The 16917-nt window shown below is 43.6% G+C and overlaps 1 protein-coding gene across 2 annotated transcripts in view; it reads left to right on the top strand.

Annotated features, from left to right (window-relative positions):
- Positions 1 to 244: 244 nt before the first annotated feature.
- Positions 245 to 16917, top strand: part of cpsf1 (cleavage and polyadenylation specific factor 1) — a 170811-nt gene continuing 154138 nt past the window's right edge. For both annotated transcript variants that reach the window (XM_072576446.1, XM_072576445.1), the window contains exons 1-3: positions 245 to 420; positions 6571 to 6725; positions 12257 to 12284. In XM_072576446.1, the coding sequence (XP_072432547.1) occupies positions 6582 to 6725; positions 12257 to 12284 (172 nt within the window). In that variant the 5' untranslated portion in view covers positions 245 to 420; positions 6571 to 6581. The remainder of the gene's footprint in view (positions 421 to 6570; positions 6726 to 12256; positions 12285 to 16917) is intronic.

Raw genomic sequence — 16917 nt, 5'->3', positions numbered from 1 at the left:
CGGTCTAGCCACATTGAGGGAGAAGATTCGGAAAACAGTCCCCACCACGTGCCCTAACAACGGGGGCCAAAGCCGTCACGTGGCCATGGGCCAGCCGCAGGTTTCGTTTAAAAAAAAGGCGCCAACCACAAACCCACGTGACCCTGCCACTGCTCTGATCCACGTCCGCAATCCACGCCGCGATCGCGATATTTCGAGGTTGTGGTCTGATTGGCCGACGATCACGTTACTCGGAGGTCACCCTCGCGAGATTTCGACCGGCGCGACCCCCTTCGCTGCCCGCTGGTTAAATGGCGGCGGTGGCGGTTGGTGGAGTGGATGTTGTTATCATGTTCTCGCTGTGTTCGGCCTGCGAGGTGCCGATATACTGAAGCCTTTTGTTTTATGTTTTGCTTTAAAAGAGCTGAGTGGGTTCCTGCGGTAAGCGAGTAAAGTTTTAGTCCGCTTGGGGAGGCTCAGTGGGCCACGGCAACCACTGGAGATGCTGGTGGCTGGTGCCTTCTTCTGGTGATGATGGGGGAGGGGACCCCTTAGCTGGATAAATCCAAGATTCCCGTCTAACCCACAGTTACCCTGGGATCTGCGAGTGTCCTGTTTATCCTGCAGCTTTCATAAATATAGGGAAGCCCTCAGAAGTTCACTTTAACCTATCACGACAGAGCAGTTTATGAACACCTCAAACCCTGACTTTGACTGTCAATTTAGTGTGCTTGTAAATCCCAAGTTATAATTTTTTTGTTCAGAGGTATTGCGCACTTCTGCAGCATGTGGGACCTGAACCTGGGTCTCCTGGCCCAGAGGTAGGGACACTACCGTTGCCACACGTGCCCTAACCCACATTAAATTGGAGAATTTATTAACCAGATGAGTTTGGCAATTTGTGGGGGGGGGATCTACAGTTTAATCTGTTGTTTTGTGGTGTTGATTTGCTAGAAATAACAAGTGTTATGCTGTAAATGAGGCCATTCAACCCATCATTTGTTGCTTCAAATGAGCATTATTAGAACAAAGAAGAAAGACAATTACAGCATAGGAACAGGTCCTTCTGCCCTCCAAGCCTGCACTGATCCAGATCCTCTATCTAAACCTGCCTATTTTCTAAAGATCTGAATCCCTTTGCTCATTGTCCATTCTTGTATCTGCCTAAATACACCTTAAATGCTGCTATTTTGCCTGTCTCTACCACCTCGGCTGGCAATGTGTTTTAGGCCCCCACCACCCTCTGCGTAAATAACTTTCCACGCATATCTCTCTTCAATCTTTCCCTTCTCACTTTGAACTGGTGACCCCTAGTAACTGAGTTCCGCACTCTGGGGAAAAGGCTTCTTGTTATTCACCCTGTCTATACCCCTCGTGATTTAGTAGACCTCAATCAGGTTTCCCCCCTCAAACTCTGTCTTTCTAATGAAAATAATCCTAATCTATTTAACCTCTTTCTAGTGAACCACCCTTTCCAAAGCATCCACATCCTTTTGGTAATGTGGCGACCAGAATTGTATGCAGTATTCCAAATGCAGCTGAACCAAAGTCCTATACACTGTAGCGTGACCTGTCAATTCTTGTGCTCAATACACTCTCCAATGAAGGAAAGCATGCTGTGTGCCTCCTTGACTGACTTGCGTTGCCACCTTCAGGGAACAATAGACCCGAACACCCAGACTTCTGTTAATTTTCTCCAGGACTTTTCCATTTATTGTATAGTTCACTGTGGAATTTCATCTTCCAAAATGCATCACCTCACATTTGCCTAGATTGAACTCCATCTGCCATTTCTCTGGCCCGCTCCCCTGTCTAGCTATTACCAAGACCCAACCTCCTGGATCCCCCCATATTGTTTAGATTACATTACAGTGTGGAAACAGGCTCTTCGGCCCAACCAGTCCGCCGAAGCGCAACCCACCCATACCCCTACATTCACCCATTACCCAATGCTACGGGCAATTTAGCATAGCCAATTCACCTGACCTGCACATCTTTGGATTGTGCGAGGAAACCCGCGCAGACACGGGGAGAATGTGCAAACTCCACACAGTCAGTCACCTAAGGTGGAAATTGAACCCGGGTCTCTGGCGCTGTGAGGCAGCAGTGCTAACCACTGTGCCACCGTGCCGCCCACAATTCTTTCTTCTGTCCAAATAATATTCAAAAGCTATATTGAATGTTTTAGTTAAGCCAGCCTCTCTCTTCTACAATGCATTGCATACCCTAACCACAAATGTTTTCCTCATGCTTGCTCCTTTGTACATCAGTGAATCTATGCTCTCTGATCCTTGTTTTTACAAGCAAGAACAGTTTTTCCCTACCCATGCTATCCAGCCTGCTAATGATCGTGAAAATGATGTGCTAAGGGGTGGCACTGTGGCTCAGTGGTTAGTGTTGCTGCCTCACAGCACCAGTGTCCCAGGTTTGATTCCAGCCTCGGGCAACTGTCTGTGTGGAGTTTGCACGTTCTCTCTGTGTCTGTGTGGGTTTCTGCCGGGTGCTCCGGTTTCCTCCCACAGTCCAAAGATGTGCAGGTCAGGTGAATTGGCCATGCTAATTTGCCCATAGTGTTAGGTGCATTAGTCAGAGAGAAATGGGTCTGGGTGGGTTACTCTTCGGAGGGTCGGTGTGGACTGGTTGGGCCGAAGGGCCTGCTTCCGCACTGTAAGGAATCTATTCTAATCTATAAACCTGTATCTGATCTCCTCTTAACCCTTCCTCCAAAGAGAACAGTCCCAATATTTTTTGTCTGTCCACGTAACTGAAATCCCCAGGCGTAGTATCATTCTTGTAAATTACTTCTGCACACTATCCAATGTGTTCACATCTTCCTATAATGTGGTGCCCAGAATTGTACACAATACTCCAGCTGAGATCTAACAAGTGTGTTGTACTTGTTCAATGTCACCTTGTCTTGTACTCCTTGTCCCTATTAATAAAGCTAAGAACACTGTTTTATTAACTGCTTGCCACCCCTGTCCTTCCAATTTCAATGATCTCTGTGCATATACACCCAGTCCTTCTGCTCCTATGTGCCCTTTAATGCTTTTCAAGGTTTTCCCCTCTCATTTCTCTGCACTTATGCTCATATACCACCTATCTGTACGTTCCGTGAACCAACATTCTTTTGAAATTCTACACTGTCCTCCTCTCAGTTTGTGTTTCTTGTGTCATTGAACCACCAAGGCGGCATGATGGCTCAGTGGTTAGCGCTGATGCCTCAGCAGCAGAGACCCAGGTTTGATTCCAGCCTTGTGTGACTGTGGAGTTTGCACGTTCTCCCTGCGTTGGTCAGTGTTTCCTCTGGGTGCTCCAGTTTCCTCCCACAATCTAAACTTGTGCATGTTTGGTGAATTGGCTCTGCTAACTTGCCCATAGTGTTCAGAGATGTGTAGGTTAGGTATATTAGTCAGGGGTAAATATAGGGTAGGGAAAATGGTTCTGGTAGCGTCATTCTTTGGTCCGTGTTGGGCCGAAAGGCTTGTTTCCACACTGTAGGGATTCTATGATCTGCACACCAAGGTTGAGGTGATTGATATGCATTAGAAAAAGCAAGGTCCCAAAGCTAATTCCGAGAGGAATCTACTAAAACCTACCTCTAGAATGACAAAAATCCATTGCTCACTTGGTTTTGTTAGTGTGTTGTTACTGTTTCTTTTATTCCATGACTTATAATTTTCCTGTCAGGTCTGTTGTGTGGCACTGTATCAAACATCTTCTGGAAGTCCATATATATTCAGTGTCATCTTCGTCGAGTTTTTCTCTTACCACCTCAGAAAATTAATCAAGCACAATTTTCCTTTCATAAATTTGTGTTGACTTTTCCTAATCAACCCATCTTTTTCAATGTGACTACTAATGCTATCTTGAAAAATTGTTTCTAGAAGCTTCCCCACTGGTCAGTAATTGCTGGGATTATCATCTAGCCTTTTTTAACGATGGCCGTAATGTTTGGAATTCTCCAGCCCTCTGGTATCTTCCCTGAGTCTAGGGATGATTAAAAGGTTATGATCAGCGCCCCTGCAATTTCCACACTCGTCTCCTTAAGTCTCCTTGGATGCAGCTCATCTGGCGGTTTCTCAGCTTTTCAGTAAAAAGTTTATCCAATACTCTTTATTCACATGTTAGATGTGGGTGTTACTGGCTGGACCAGCATTTATCGCAAGCTCCTAGTTTTCCTTGAGAAAGTGGTGATGAGCTGCCTTCTTGACTTAATGCGGTCCATGTGCATATCCACAATGCCTTCAGGAGGGAATTACAATGTTTTGACTTCCTCAGTGACATGGTTTCTTCCTCTATCTCAGTGGTCTGGGTGACATCTCCCTTTTTGGTAAAGACAGATGCAAAGTATTCTGTTAACGCCTAAGCCATCCCCTCTGCCTCCAGGTGTAAGTCCCTTTTTTGATTTGTAATTGCCCATGTTCCTTTTCTTTAACCACTCTTATACTGTTTATATGCTGAAAGAAGACTTTGGAACATTCCTTTATGATGGTTGCTAGTCTTTTCTTATAATTTCTTATTTTAATTTTATGACCTTTCTGAACCTTCTGTATTCCTCTTAGTTCAGAATTATGTTATCTAACTGACACCTCAACTTTTCCTTCTTAATTTCTATCTTTGTCATCCTGAGATTTCTGAATATATTTGTCCTATCTTTCTCATTTGAGGGGCTATATCATAGCTTGCCTTGAATCATATCACTGAGATAGCCCACTGCTCAATTATGGTTTTTTCCAGGAATGTTTTGTTCCAGTCGATCGTGTCCAGCTCTGTTCTTGCTGATTGAAGTCTGCATTCTGCCAACTGATTTTTCTTGCTCTGGATGGAATAATGTCATTCTCCATCATCATTCATTCTGAACTTTATAATGTTCCCAACTGTCCCCTAATTGCCCCCCACTGCTACTTGATCCACTTGGCCCAGCTTATTTCCAAGGACTTGATACAACGTGATGTGATCTTTCTTGACCAATGTAGGAAACTTCTGAATGCAAACTTAGACCACTTGCTTCTTTTACTATGAGTACCCCAGTCTGTTGAAGACTGCATTTTAAATACTGTATCTGTGGGCATTAACTCCCTGTAGATTTGTTCCTCTACATCCTTCCCACGAGTAGGTGGTCTATAGTCTTAACACCTAGCAATGCAATTGTACCCTCTTTGTTCCTTATATCTCGGTAAATTGATTTGGCAGAATGAACTGTGCAGCTTCAATTGACCTAAAAGTCACCTTTTGGTGTTCTGTAATTTTATAATCTTCTAACCTTGCAAGTTCTGTGTTACTCTTTCAGTCTCTGCTGCTCTTGTCCTTCTAGATGGTAGCAGTAATGGGTTTGGAAGGTACTGTCTACAGAACCTTTTCTGTAGTGCATCTTTTATATGTTGTTATTTAGGGGAACTGCTTTGTTATGGATGGAGTCAAGCTTTTTGAGTGTTTTTTGGAGCTGCAATTGCTCTTGCAAATGAGGCATATTCTGTCACAGTCCTAGCCTGTGCCTTGTGGGTGGTGGGTAGACTTTGGGGAAGCAGGATGTGAATTATTTGTTCTCTGATTCCAAACTTCTGACTTGCTCTTGTAGCCAGATGTTTATAGTCCACTTCAGTTTCTGATCAGTGGTAGTCCACAGGAAGTTGATAGTGGGATTATTATTGCTAATACAATGGATGCCAGGGATGTTGGTTGGGTTTTCTTTTATAGTCATTGCTTGGGGCCTGTGATTGAATTTTACTTGGCAGTTGTCACCCCGTGCCTGGATATTATCCAGGTCTTACTGCATTTGGACATGTTTGACTTGATGCCAGGAAACCTCATGGGGTTTGGAGTCAACATTGAGGTCACCCTCGGAATCTGCTCCTTACTATACCAGCATCTCTGTCCTATCTTCGGGACAGACCCAGGTGATGGTGTTGTCTGGTATGTTGTGTGTAAGGTGTGACTGAGTGTGACTATTTCAGGTCCTTGCTTGACAAGTCTGTGCGACAGCTGTTCCATGTTTGCCACTAACTCCCCAGTTATTTGTAAGGAAGACTTTGCTGGGTTAACAGCGTTATATTTGCTGCTGCTATTTCTGATGCGTTGGTCAATGCCAGGTGGTATCCTTTGAGACTTGTCAGAGGTTGATATAATTGAGTGGCTTACTAGACCATTTCAGTAGGTGGTTAAGAGTCAAACACATAGTTGTACTTGATTCCAGTCTCTCAGCAGTGTAAGGTAAGGAATGCAGTCTTCCTTCCCCAAAGGACGTAAGTGAACCAGATGGGCTTTTCAGATGAACAATAATGCCTGTCGTCAGTCTTTTAATTCCAAATCCTGCTGTTTGCTATTGTGGAATTTGAATCGGATCCCCAGAGGATTGCCTGAATTACTAATTCAATGACAATAATATCATCTTCCTCAATCACTTAAAGTTTTTTGTTGTGAGTTTGACCTGGTCACTGGCTTCCATTGCTTCTTGCAGTTGTAATTTATAGGATCATTCAAGAGATTGTGGAATATTTACTCGCATTTTTTGCCATTGTATCAGTACTGCTTTTTCTCCATTTGTTTTCTTGATTTTAGAAAATGTAAGCAATGTGGCTTTCCTTACAGGAGTGGACAGAATGTATGCAGTGTATCGCCAAGCCCACCCCCCAACAGGGATTGAGTTTGCTATCTACTGCAGTTTCTTTTCAAACACTGAGCGAAATCTTGTGGTGGCTGGAACATCGCAGCTGCAGGTTTACAGGTTGATCCATGATGCAGAGGTGAGTTTTAATGGGAATTTAAGATATTGATCACCTGGAAATTTGTAACTACAGTTGCCTTAAAAAAAACCTAGAAGCACAAGAGGGGCAGGAGTAGGGTATTCAACTATATCTGTCCTGCTATTTCGCTAGATCATGGATGGCCTTCTCCCACGTTGCTATTTTCCCACACTATCCTTTTATCCCTTAATATTACTTACATCAAGACATCTGTTGATCTCGGTTTAGAAAATTCTCAATGATATTTCTCTACCCTTGCAGGCTGTAGAAACTCCAATTGTTCACTGCCCATTGGTGAAAAAAAATCCTTCTTGTTGTAGTCTTGAAGATTTAACCCTTTTGTCTGAGACTGTCCCCACTGGTCTAGTCTCCAACCATGGCAAACATCCTTCCTAGTCCCTTAAGAATTTTACAAGTTTTAATACCATCACCTCTTATTCTTCTAAACTGTAAAGAATACAGGCTTAGTCTCCCTCAATCTCTGCTTATAGGTTAACATGGTTAAGTATAGGGACAGTGAAGCAAGTTATCTCAGAGTACAATGGGACCTTGATCAGATGGAATTTAATTTAGATAATTGAGGGGTGTTGCATTTTGGTAGGGCAAATGAGGGCAGGACTTGTACACTTAATGGTAGGGTCTTGGGGAGTGTTGCTGAACAAAGAGACCTTGAAGGTGGAGTCACAGGTAGGCAGGGTAATGAAGAAGATATTTGGTACACTTGTGTTTATTTGTCAGTGCATTGAGTATAGGAATTAGGTCATGTTGCAGCTATACAGGACATTGGATAGGCTGCTTTTGGAATACTGCATTCAATTCTGGTATCCCTGCCAGAGGAAAGATATTGTTAAACTTGAAAGGGTTCAGAAAAGATTGACGAGGACGTTGCTGCTGTTTGAAGGCTTGAGCTATAGGGAGAGACTGGACAGACTGGGGCTATTTTCCCTGGAGGCTGAGGAGTGACCTTGTACAGGTTTATAAAATTGAGAGGCATACATAAAATGAATAGTGAAGTCTTTTTCCCCAGAGCAGGGGCGTCCTAAATAGAGGGCATAGGTTTAAGGTGAGAGGGAAGGTTTAAAGTGGACCCGAGTAGCAGCTTTTCTTTTACATGGGATGGTGTGTGTATGAAATGAGCTGTCAGGGAAAGTGTTGGAAGCTGGTACAATTACAACATTTAAAAGGCATCTGGATAGGTACATGAATAGGAAAAGTTTTGAGGGATATGTGCCAAATCCTGACAAATGGGACTAAATTAATTTAAGATATCTGGTAGGCATGGACGAATTGTAACAAAGAGTCCAAAACATCCTGTTTGACACCATCCATCACTTTACTGATGATCGTGAGTAGATTGGTGTGGTTTAATTGGCTGCATTTGATTTGTCTTGGTCTTTGTGTTCAGAACAGAGCTGGGCAATTTTCCACATTGAATAGATGCAGACACCTCATGTTATAGCTGTATTGGAACAGGTTGACTAGTGATGCAACGAGATTAGAGCACTAATTTTCAGTACAATTGCCAGAATATTCTCAGGACTCGTAAGTTTTGTAATATTCAATGCCTCCAACTCCTCCTCGATATCACATGGGGTGAATTGAATTGACTGAACACAGGCATCTAAAACGTGAAATGCCGGCGACCTCTGAAATCGGCCAAAATGAATTATGCACCTGGCACTCCTGGCTGAAGATTGTTGCAAATGCTTTAGCCTCCTGTGCTGATATACTGGCCTCTGCCACCATTGAAGATTGGGTTATTTGTAGACCCTTACAATCCTTTGAATTGCTTAATTATTCATCACCATTCATGACTGGGTTTGGCAGGACTGCAGAGATTAGATTGTTTAAACTAAACAATACACAGTTTACAAAACAGTTAACATTAACAGCTGTATACAGAGAAACAGCAGTTTTATAAGTGAGTGAAGCAGCAAAGCCAGGCCCCAAACCCTACCATTCAACTAGTTTCAGAAAATGAGGACAAACCTCAAATCCCACTTTCCATCATCACAAGACCGTATTGAGCACATAAAAGATAGTCCAGAAAATACAGATTCCCCCCTGCCACCTGTCTCTCCCGCCATATGGCTTCTCTAAGGCAGCCCACCCCTGTGCCCCCTTCCGGATCTTGGTCTGCCCCATGCCCTTCCAGTTGTTGGTCTGCCCTGACGGATTGTCTGACCACCTCTAGAACAGCCTGTCCTGTGCCGTGCGGCCCCCCCCCAAAAAAAACCCAGAACGACAGCAGTCAGGATGGTCTGTCACCTTCCAGCTTCCCTAACTGCCCTTTGCACCTTTTGGCCAGCTCTAGGACAGCCCACCCTGGTATCTGCCTGGGCTGACAGCGCTGAGGATGGCCTACCTGCATTCTAGTTCTCTGTCTGCCCTTACATACCATTTGGCTCTCACGCACCCTGATGCACCATCTGGCCTCTGGTATGCCCTGACGCACCTTCTGGCCACCTCTAGGACAGCCTGTCCCCTTCCTTGGGACAACAGCGCCCAGGGAAGCCCACAAGCCTTCCGGATCTCAGACTGCCTCAATGCACCTTCTGGCTCTCGGTTGCTCTGACACGCCTTCCAACCGCCTCTAGCACAGCCTGTCCCGATCACCCCTTCTTGGGACGACAATGCTCAGAACGACCTACCCATCCTCCAGCTCTTGGGGTGACGGCTTTCAGGACGACTTATGAGCTCCCTACTCACAGCAAAGCCTGCTAGACCCAGGGACACAAGACAGTGCAGGTGATAGCACCAGCATATAACAAGACAGTCAATTACCAACAAACAGAGTCCTTTCTGGTACTAGAGCCCATTACAATTAACAGTTCTCTTCAAAATGTTAAGTCCGTTCCCAAGAACAGAGTCCACTCCAGTATAGAAAGTGCCTTCTCAGAAATAGAGTCCACTCCAAACTGCAGAGTCCATTGCTAAAAACAGAGTCCACAATAGAGGGCAGAGTCCACTCCTGAAGGCAGCAAATGCACACCCCATGGCACATAGGTGTTCAGTCTTCATAGAGGGCTGGCCCATCCATAGAGAACCAGGCCCACTCATAGGAACTCAGTACATTGTAAAGGTGCAATTAACTCACAGGGGTTTGGTCTACTCCTGAACCCCAGGATGCAGCAAGTGCTCACCTCACAGCACACACAGGTGGTCAGTATCTAACGAGGCCTAGTCCTAGGGCCAGGCCAGAGATTAGATTTAGTCTGTTGGTCATGAGATAATTCTCAGCTGTATCTATCACTTGCTGCCTATCATGTTAGGCATGCATTTAGTCCTGTTCTTGCAGCTTTGTTAGGTATGTTTAAGAAACAGGAACAGGGGTTGGCTGTTTGGCCCCTTGAGCCTGCTCCATCATTCAGCTGCTTATCTCACATTCCTCATGCCCATTTCCTGCCTTTACTCTGTAATCCTTGACTGACAATCTATCTATCTCAACTTAAACTTGTAAAAGGACTCTGCCCCTACAACTGTCTGTGGAAAGGAGAAATTCTTCCTCCCTTCCGTCTTAAATTGGCACCCCTTTTTTCTAGACTTTCCCATGAAGGGCACTATCCTGTCTGGATTTAAACTATCAAGTTCCTTATGAATACTGTGTTTCATTGAGATCACTCTTCTAAACTCTAGTGAGTAGAGTCATAACCTGTTCGACCTTTGCTAATAAGGCACTCTCTATACCAGGGATCATCCTGGTAAGCCTTCTCTGAACTGCCTCCAATGAAATAGGGACCAAAACTGCTCAGGGATGTGGTCTCACCAGCACCTTTTACAGTTGTACTAAGACCAATACCCTTGAAATAAGAACCAAAGTTTCCTAATGCTTCCAGATCATCTGCACTTGTGTGCTAGCTTTCTGTTTCATGCAGAAAGGACCTCAAGTCCCTTTTGTTTTGCAGCTTCCTATAGTTCTTCTCTTTTTGAAAAAAGTTGTCCTACCAGGCCTTTCTTGCAGTCTTCATTGAAACTCAGTAGATCTATCCAGTTTCAATGAAGACTGCAGACAAGTGGGCCACTTGGCCCATTGAGTCCACACCAACCCTCCCAAGACTGTCCAACCCAGACCCACCCCACTACCCAACCCTATAAACTTATTTCTCCTGGCTAACTCACCTATCCAGTACATCCCTGGACACAATGGGCAATTTAGCATGGCCAATCCACCTAATCTGCACATCTTTGGACAATGGGAGGAAACGGGACCATCCAGAGAAAACCCATGCATGGACAATGTGCAGACTCCACGCAGACAGTCGCCTGACGGTGGAATCGAATCTGCGTCCCTAGTGCTGTGAGGCAGCAGTGCTAACCACTGAGCCCCTCTGCCACAGATTGGGGCATATGCAAGCCCTTGAGGTTGCAGATTGGTTTGGAGTTTGATTCTCCTGCCGTTCATGGCAAACAGTGACTCTTGGATGCCCAGTCTTGAGTTGCTAGATCTGTTCAAACTTTATCCCATTTATCATGTTGATAGTGCCACACAACACGATGTAAAGTATTATTGTAGTGAAGGTGGGACTTTGTTTCCATATAGACTGTGTGGTGGTCCCTCTCTTTTTCTGCTATTGTCAAGTGTAGATGCATCTACAGCAGGTGGATTGGTGAGGATGAGTTCAAGTCTGCTTTTCCTCCTTGTTGGTTCCCTCACCACCTGCTGCAATAGTCATGTAGTTTAGGACTCTATTAGTAGTGCTGCTATCATATCACTTGATGGGCATTGGACATTCCTTACCCAGACTGCATTCACCATCTGTGCTATCCTCTGTGTTTCCCTATGTTGAATAACATTCAGAGGCAGATCTGATTCATCAACTGAGGGAAGAAAGTTTCTGGTCATCAGCAGGAGGTTTCTTTGCCCGTGTTTGACTTGATGCTTTGAGACTTCACCGTGTCCGGAATCGATGTTGAGTACTCCCAGGGTTGCATCCTTCTGTCTATACCACTGCTGTCACCTCTTGGTTCTGTCCTGCTGGAGCCCACTTCAGTCAAGAGTCAGCCACATTGTTTTGGGTCTCAAGTTACACGTAGGGTAAGGTTAGATAAGAATGGTAAAATATCTTTCCATAAAGGGCATTAGTTAACCATTGCTGTGTAATCAAATGCTGCTTAATAGCTTTGCTACTGACACCTTCCATCACTTAGGCAAATGCAAATGGCTGGGGTGGATTTGTCTTATTTTGTGTAAGGGATGTAACATGGAAATTTTATACATTGTTGGATAGATGCCACTGTAGATGTATTGGAATGTTTAGACTGAACTTTTGATACTTAGATTGGGATGGTTTCAGGGAGATAGAAGTTATGACTTGGCGCCATGGCTGTTTTCTCCCACTGAACTTCAAACTCATACTGCCCCTGTTTAAGTAGTTAGTAATAGATTGGAAACACTAACTGTTATTCTCTTTCTGTACATGTTTCCATACCTGTTGATTTCCAGTATTTATGGTTTTGGTTTGGTAACTTTTTTTTGTGTATATTGCTTCTGATTTGCAGATTAATACTGTTTCTTTCTTTTATACTTGCAGAGCTCTGTGAAAGGAGATAAGTCTTCAGGTACTGCTGCACTTTTTTTTATACAGATAGTTAATTGGTGCTAGTTATTCGGCACTTCTGAAAATAAGTTGTTCCAGAAAACAGTTGGCAGACTTGTGTCAGCCCTGGCTCAATGAGTAGCGCTCCTGCCCGTGAGTCAAAGATTGTGCATTCCGAATACACTCCAAAGATTTGATTAGCAAATCCAGACTGAGTTAGATCTAGTACTGACAGAGCTCTGCACTATTTGTTGAAGCGTTTAACTGAATTCCTGTGCTCACATGAGTTCCTATGTTCAATATAGAAAGAAAAGTAAGAGAGTTCTTGTGACCTGGCTAATATTTCTTCATCAAAGAAAATAAACGGTTATTTGGCTCATACACCACTTGAATCTTTTTAAGAGATGCCTTGCCAAGACATTTTTTTTTCCTTGCATAGGTGATGCATTTTGTAAGGTCAAGTACAGGTGGGAATTATACAGAATGGCAGAACCCTTCGGAGAATTGATATGCAGAGGGATCTGGGTGTGCAGGTCCACAGATCATTGAAGGTGGCGACTCAGGTAGATAAGATAGTTAACAAGGCCAGTGGCATGCTCCCCTTCTTTGGACAGGGGCCTTGAGTAATAAGGCTATGCAAGCCATGCTGCAGCTTTATGGAACTTTAGTTAGGCCACACTTAGAATAGTGCGTACAGTTCTGCTCACTATACTACCAGAAAAATGTAGATGCTTTGAGAAGACACGGAAAAGGTTTGCCAAGATGTTGCCTGGTATGGAAGATTTTAGCTATAAACAAAAACTGGATTAACTGGATTTGTTTTCACTGGAATGCAGGAGGTTGAGAGGAGACCTGATCGAAGTTTATTGTGAATGGCATGGATAGAGTGGAAAGTTTTTTGAGGTTTTTCCCAGATGGAGCGGTCAATTACTAAGGGTCACAGGTGTGAGGGGGGAGGTTTTAAGAGATGTGCGAGGCAGGTTTTTCCCCACAAAGGCTGCTGAGAGCCTGGAACGTGCTGCTAGAGGAGGTGCTGGAGGTAGACACAATAGCAGCATTCAAGAAACAACTAGATGAATATATTAATAGGAACAGGATAGGTGGATACGGATCCTGTAAGTGAAGACAGTTTTAATTTGGAAGGGCAAAATGTGGCAACGGAGGCCTGGAGGGCCGTATTGATCGTCGTTATTAATAATCAGGACAAAAGTAAGGATTTCAAATTTTAAACAATCATAACCATATGAACTGTTATGAGCCATTTGGGAAAGTGTGCTGATTCTCAAGCCCCACTACTGCTGGTGTATCCATGGAAGATAGTGTTCCAATCAAAACAAAGTTCCTGATTTCCCTGTCTGTTGGAATTAAAGTAGTCAAAATTTTGACAAGGTTCATGTAATCAGAATAAAAATAAGTTTTTGTTAATAAAACCATAAGTAACCAGCTATGAGATACCAACTTATGGATCTACTAGTTAAAACTCTAACCCCTTATTAAAACCCCTCTGTTTCTGCTGGTGTCTTAAATCATGAAAACTGATACACAGTACCTGTTCGGTTCCTTTCCAGTTTCTTTGTTCTCTATTACTATTCCAACCTCATTTTGCAGCAGTCCAATGTCAACATTTGGCTCTCTTACCTGTCATATACCTAAAAGTAACTCTTGCAGTCGTCTTTTATATTTTGAGCTAGCTTACCCTCAGATTTCAACTTCTCTAACACCCCCCGACCCACTACTGCATTTTCTTCAGTTATCCACTGCAAGGTTTCAAATCTGGCTTCCCACTAATCATCTTCACGTTGTATGCTTTTGCTTATATGCTGCCCCTGACATCTTTTGTTCATGGTTACATCAACCTCCCCTGTTATGTCTCCTGAATTACCCTCAAGCTCCTTCCATTCCTGCTGCACCATCTTCTCTGCTGGGATTCCAATCAGCTCTGGTCAACACCTCTCTCATGTCTTTGTGGTTACTTTCACTGAGTTGTAACACCATTGTATCTGATTCCAACTTCTCCCCCTTAAACTGCAAGATGAATCCTATCATATTGTGGTCACTGCCCCTTAGGGATTCTTTCACTTTTAGCTCCTTATGAGTTCTGTCTCATTACGCCACCAAATCCAGAGTTGCCTGTTCTTTAGTTGGCTCTACCAGGAGCTGCTCTAAAAAGAAATCTTGTAGATATTCTACAAATTTAATTTCTTGAGATCTGCTACTAAGCTGATTTTCCTAGTCCCTCATGATTATTGCAATAATACTTTTCTTACATACCTCTTTGATCTCCTGATTTTTTTTTGCCCTACACCCCGACTACTGTTGGAAGGATCGTAGATAACTTTCTGCAGGGTCTTTTTTCCTTTGTGGTTCCTCAACTCTACCCATGTGGATTCTATGCCTTCTGACTCAATACCGTTTCTTGCTATCGATTTTATTTCTTACTAACAAGGTTATCCCCCACCTGCCCACTCTCTGTCTGTCCTCTTGTTAAACCACCTATCCTTGGCTATTTAGTTCCTAGCCCTGATCTCCTTGCAGCCATGTCTCTGAGATGCAACATTGTACCTGACAATTTCAGTCTGTGCTATAAGCTCATCTATCTTATTTCATATACTGTGTGTATTTGAGTGCAACACCCTTAAATCTGTGTTGACTGCTCCCCTCCTTCTAGTGGTTGCCTTATCTGCTGTGTCTGAAGTTAGATTCCTGATCTTTTCTATACTCTCTCTTATGTTACTTATTCTGGAAACTTTAATCATCTCTACTGAGGCCTTCCCTACAAACACCTGAACTTTTTTCCATAGTTTTCAATGCATCTGAAACCTCCACTGTTTAGTTAAAAGAAGACAGGGAGACAGCAGGTAGGAAACTGGAGGCCAGTTAGCCTAACCTCTGTTGTTAGTATGATTTTGGAATCTATTATCCAGGATGAGATTGCAGAGTACTTGGAAGTGGATGGTAAAATAGGGCTTAGTCAGCACGGCTTTGCTAATGGGAGGTCATGTCTGACAGATCTGTTAAAATTCTTTGAGGTAGCAAGTAAGTTAGACAAAGGAAAGCTAGTAAACATGATCTGTTTGAATTTCCAGAAGGTCTTTGACAAGGTGTCACAAAAGAGTATGCTAAATGAGGTAAGAGCCAGTGGTCTTAGGTCAAAGTGCTGGCATGGATAGACAATTGGCTGACTAATGGAAAGCAGAGAGTAGGAAGAAAGGGATCTTTTTCAGGAGGGCAACTGGTGACTAATGGCATTCTGCAGAGGTCATTGTTCAGAACACAACTATACACACTATGCATTAACAATCTGGATGAAAGAACTGGGGGGGGGGGGGGCATTGTTGCTAAATTTGTAGATGACTCAAAGACCGGTGCAGGACAGGTGGTTTGTGGATGTGGGGAGGCTGTAGAAAGACTTGGACAGGCTAGGAGAATGGGCAAAGAACTGGCAGATGGAAACATTGTGGAAAAGTGAGTTACGTACTTTGGTTGGAAGAATAGAGGTGTAGGTTATTTTCCAAATGGGGAAATTTGATGCACAAGGTGACTTGGGAGTCCTAATTCCGACACCTAAGGTTAACCAGCAGGTTCATTTGTAGTTAGAAAGGCAAATGCAATGTCAGCATTCATTTCAAAAGGGCTAGAATACAAGAGCAAAGATTTGTGCTGATGCTGTACAAGGCTTGGGTAGCCAGCACTTGGAATATTGTGAGCAGTCTTGGGTCCTTTATCTAAGGATGTACTGACATTGGATGGTGTACAGAGGACATTTACAAGAATGATCCTGAATGATTTGACGCGGATGGTTAAGGACTCTGGCTGTGTACCTGGAGTTTAGAATGATAAGGGGGCGACCTGATTGAAATTTACAGAATACAGAGAGCCCCAGACAGAGGGGATATGGAGAAGATGTTTCCACTAGTAGGAGACTAAGACCTGAAGGTGCAATCTGAGTGAAAGTGACCCATCAGAACTGAGATGAGGAATTTCTTTAGTCAGAGGGTGGCGAGTCTGTGGAATTCATTGTTACAGAAAGCTGTGGAAGCAGTCTGAGTGTATTTTAAGACTGAGGTAGATAGGTTCTTGATTAATAAGGGGATCAAGGGTTGTGGGGAGAAGTCAAGAGAATGGGGTTGAGAAACATACCAAGCATGATTAAATGACAAGGCAGACTGAATGGGCTAAATGGCCTAATTCTGTCCCTATGCCTTACAGTCTATGTTCACACAGACAAAAAAAAAATTGGCTTTACGGGTGGAGTGTATGAAAGACAAGGAAATCGCAACTCAGTTGTGCCAGCCTGCAGTGTTCTCTGAGAGCCTTTTGCTTGTGAGGACCTTTTGTTCTTCAGTCTCCTTCCTCCATGTTCTTTTCACTTTGCCACAGGATGCACAGGCTGATTGATTTTTTTATTATTATTACTGATTTAAAGACAACAGTTTATAGCAGCTGGTGGGAGAAAAGATTGTGTTTCTTCAGATATTTTTACAGCAGAGAGAAACTCCTCACCTACCCTTCTAGTAAGCTGAAGGCTGCTTGATGAATTGCCCATACCTACAAGCTGTTCACTAACTCAGAGCCAGTCAGAGCAGTTGCTCGGCTGATGATATTTGCATGCATCACTGGTCATAATTGCACAAACCAAGTAGCTACTTGTTGCT

Source organism: Chiloscyllium punctatum, chromosome 8, assembly GCF_047496795.1.
Source record: "Chiloscyllium punctatum isolate Juve2018m chromosome 8, sChiPun1.3, whole genome shotgun sequence".
Taxonomy (NCBI): domain Eukaryota; kingdom Metazoa; phylum Chordata; class Chondrichthyes; order Orectolobiformes; family Hemiscylliidae; genus Chiloscyllium; species Chiloscyllium punctatum.
Note: the sequence above shows the minus strand (reverse complement) of the source record. Positions and strands in the feature narration are given on the sequence as shown.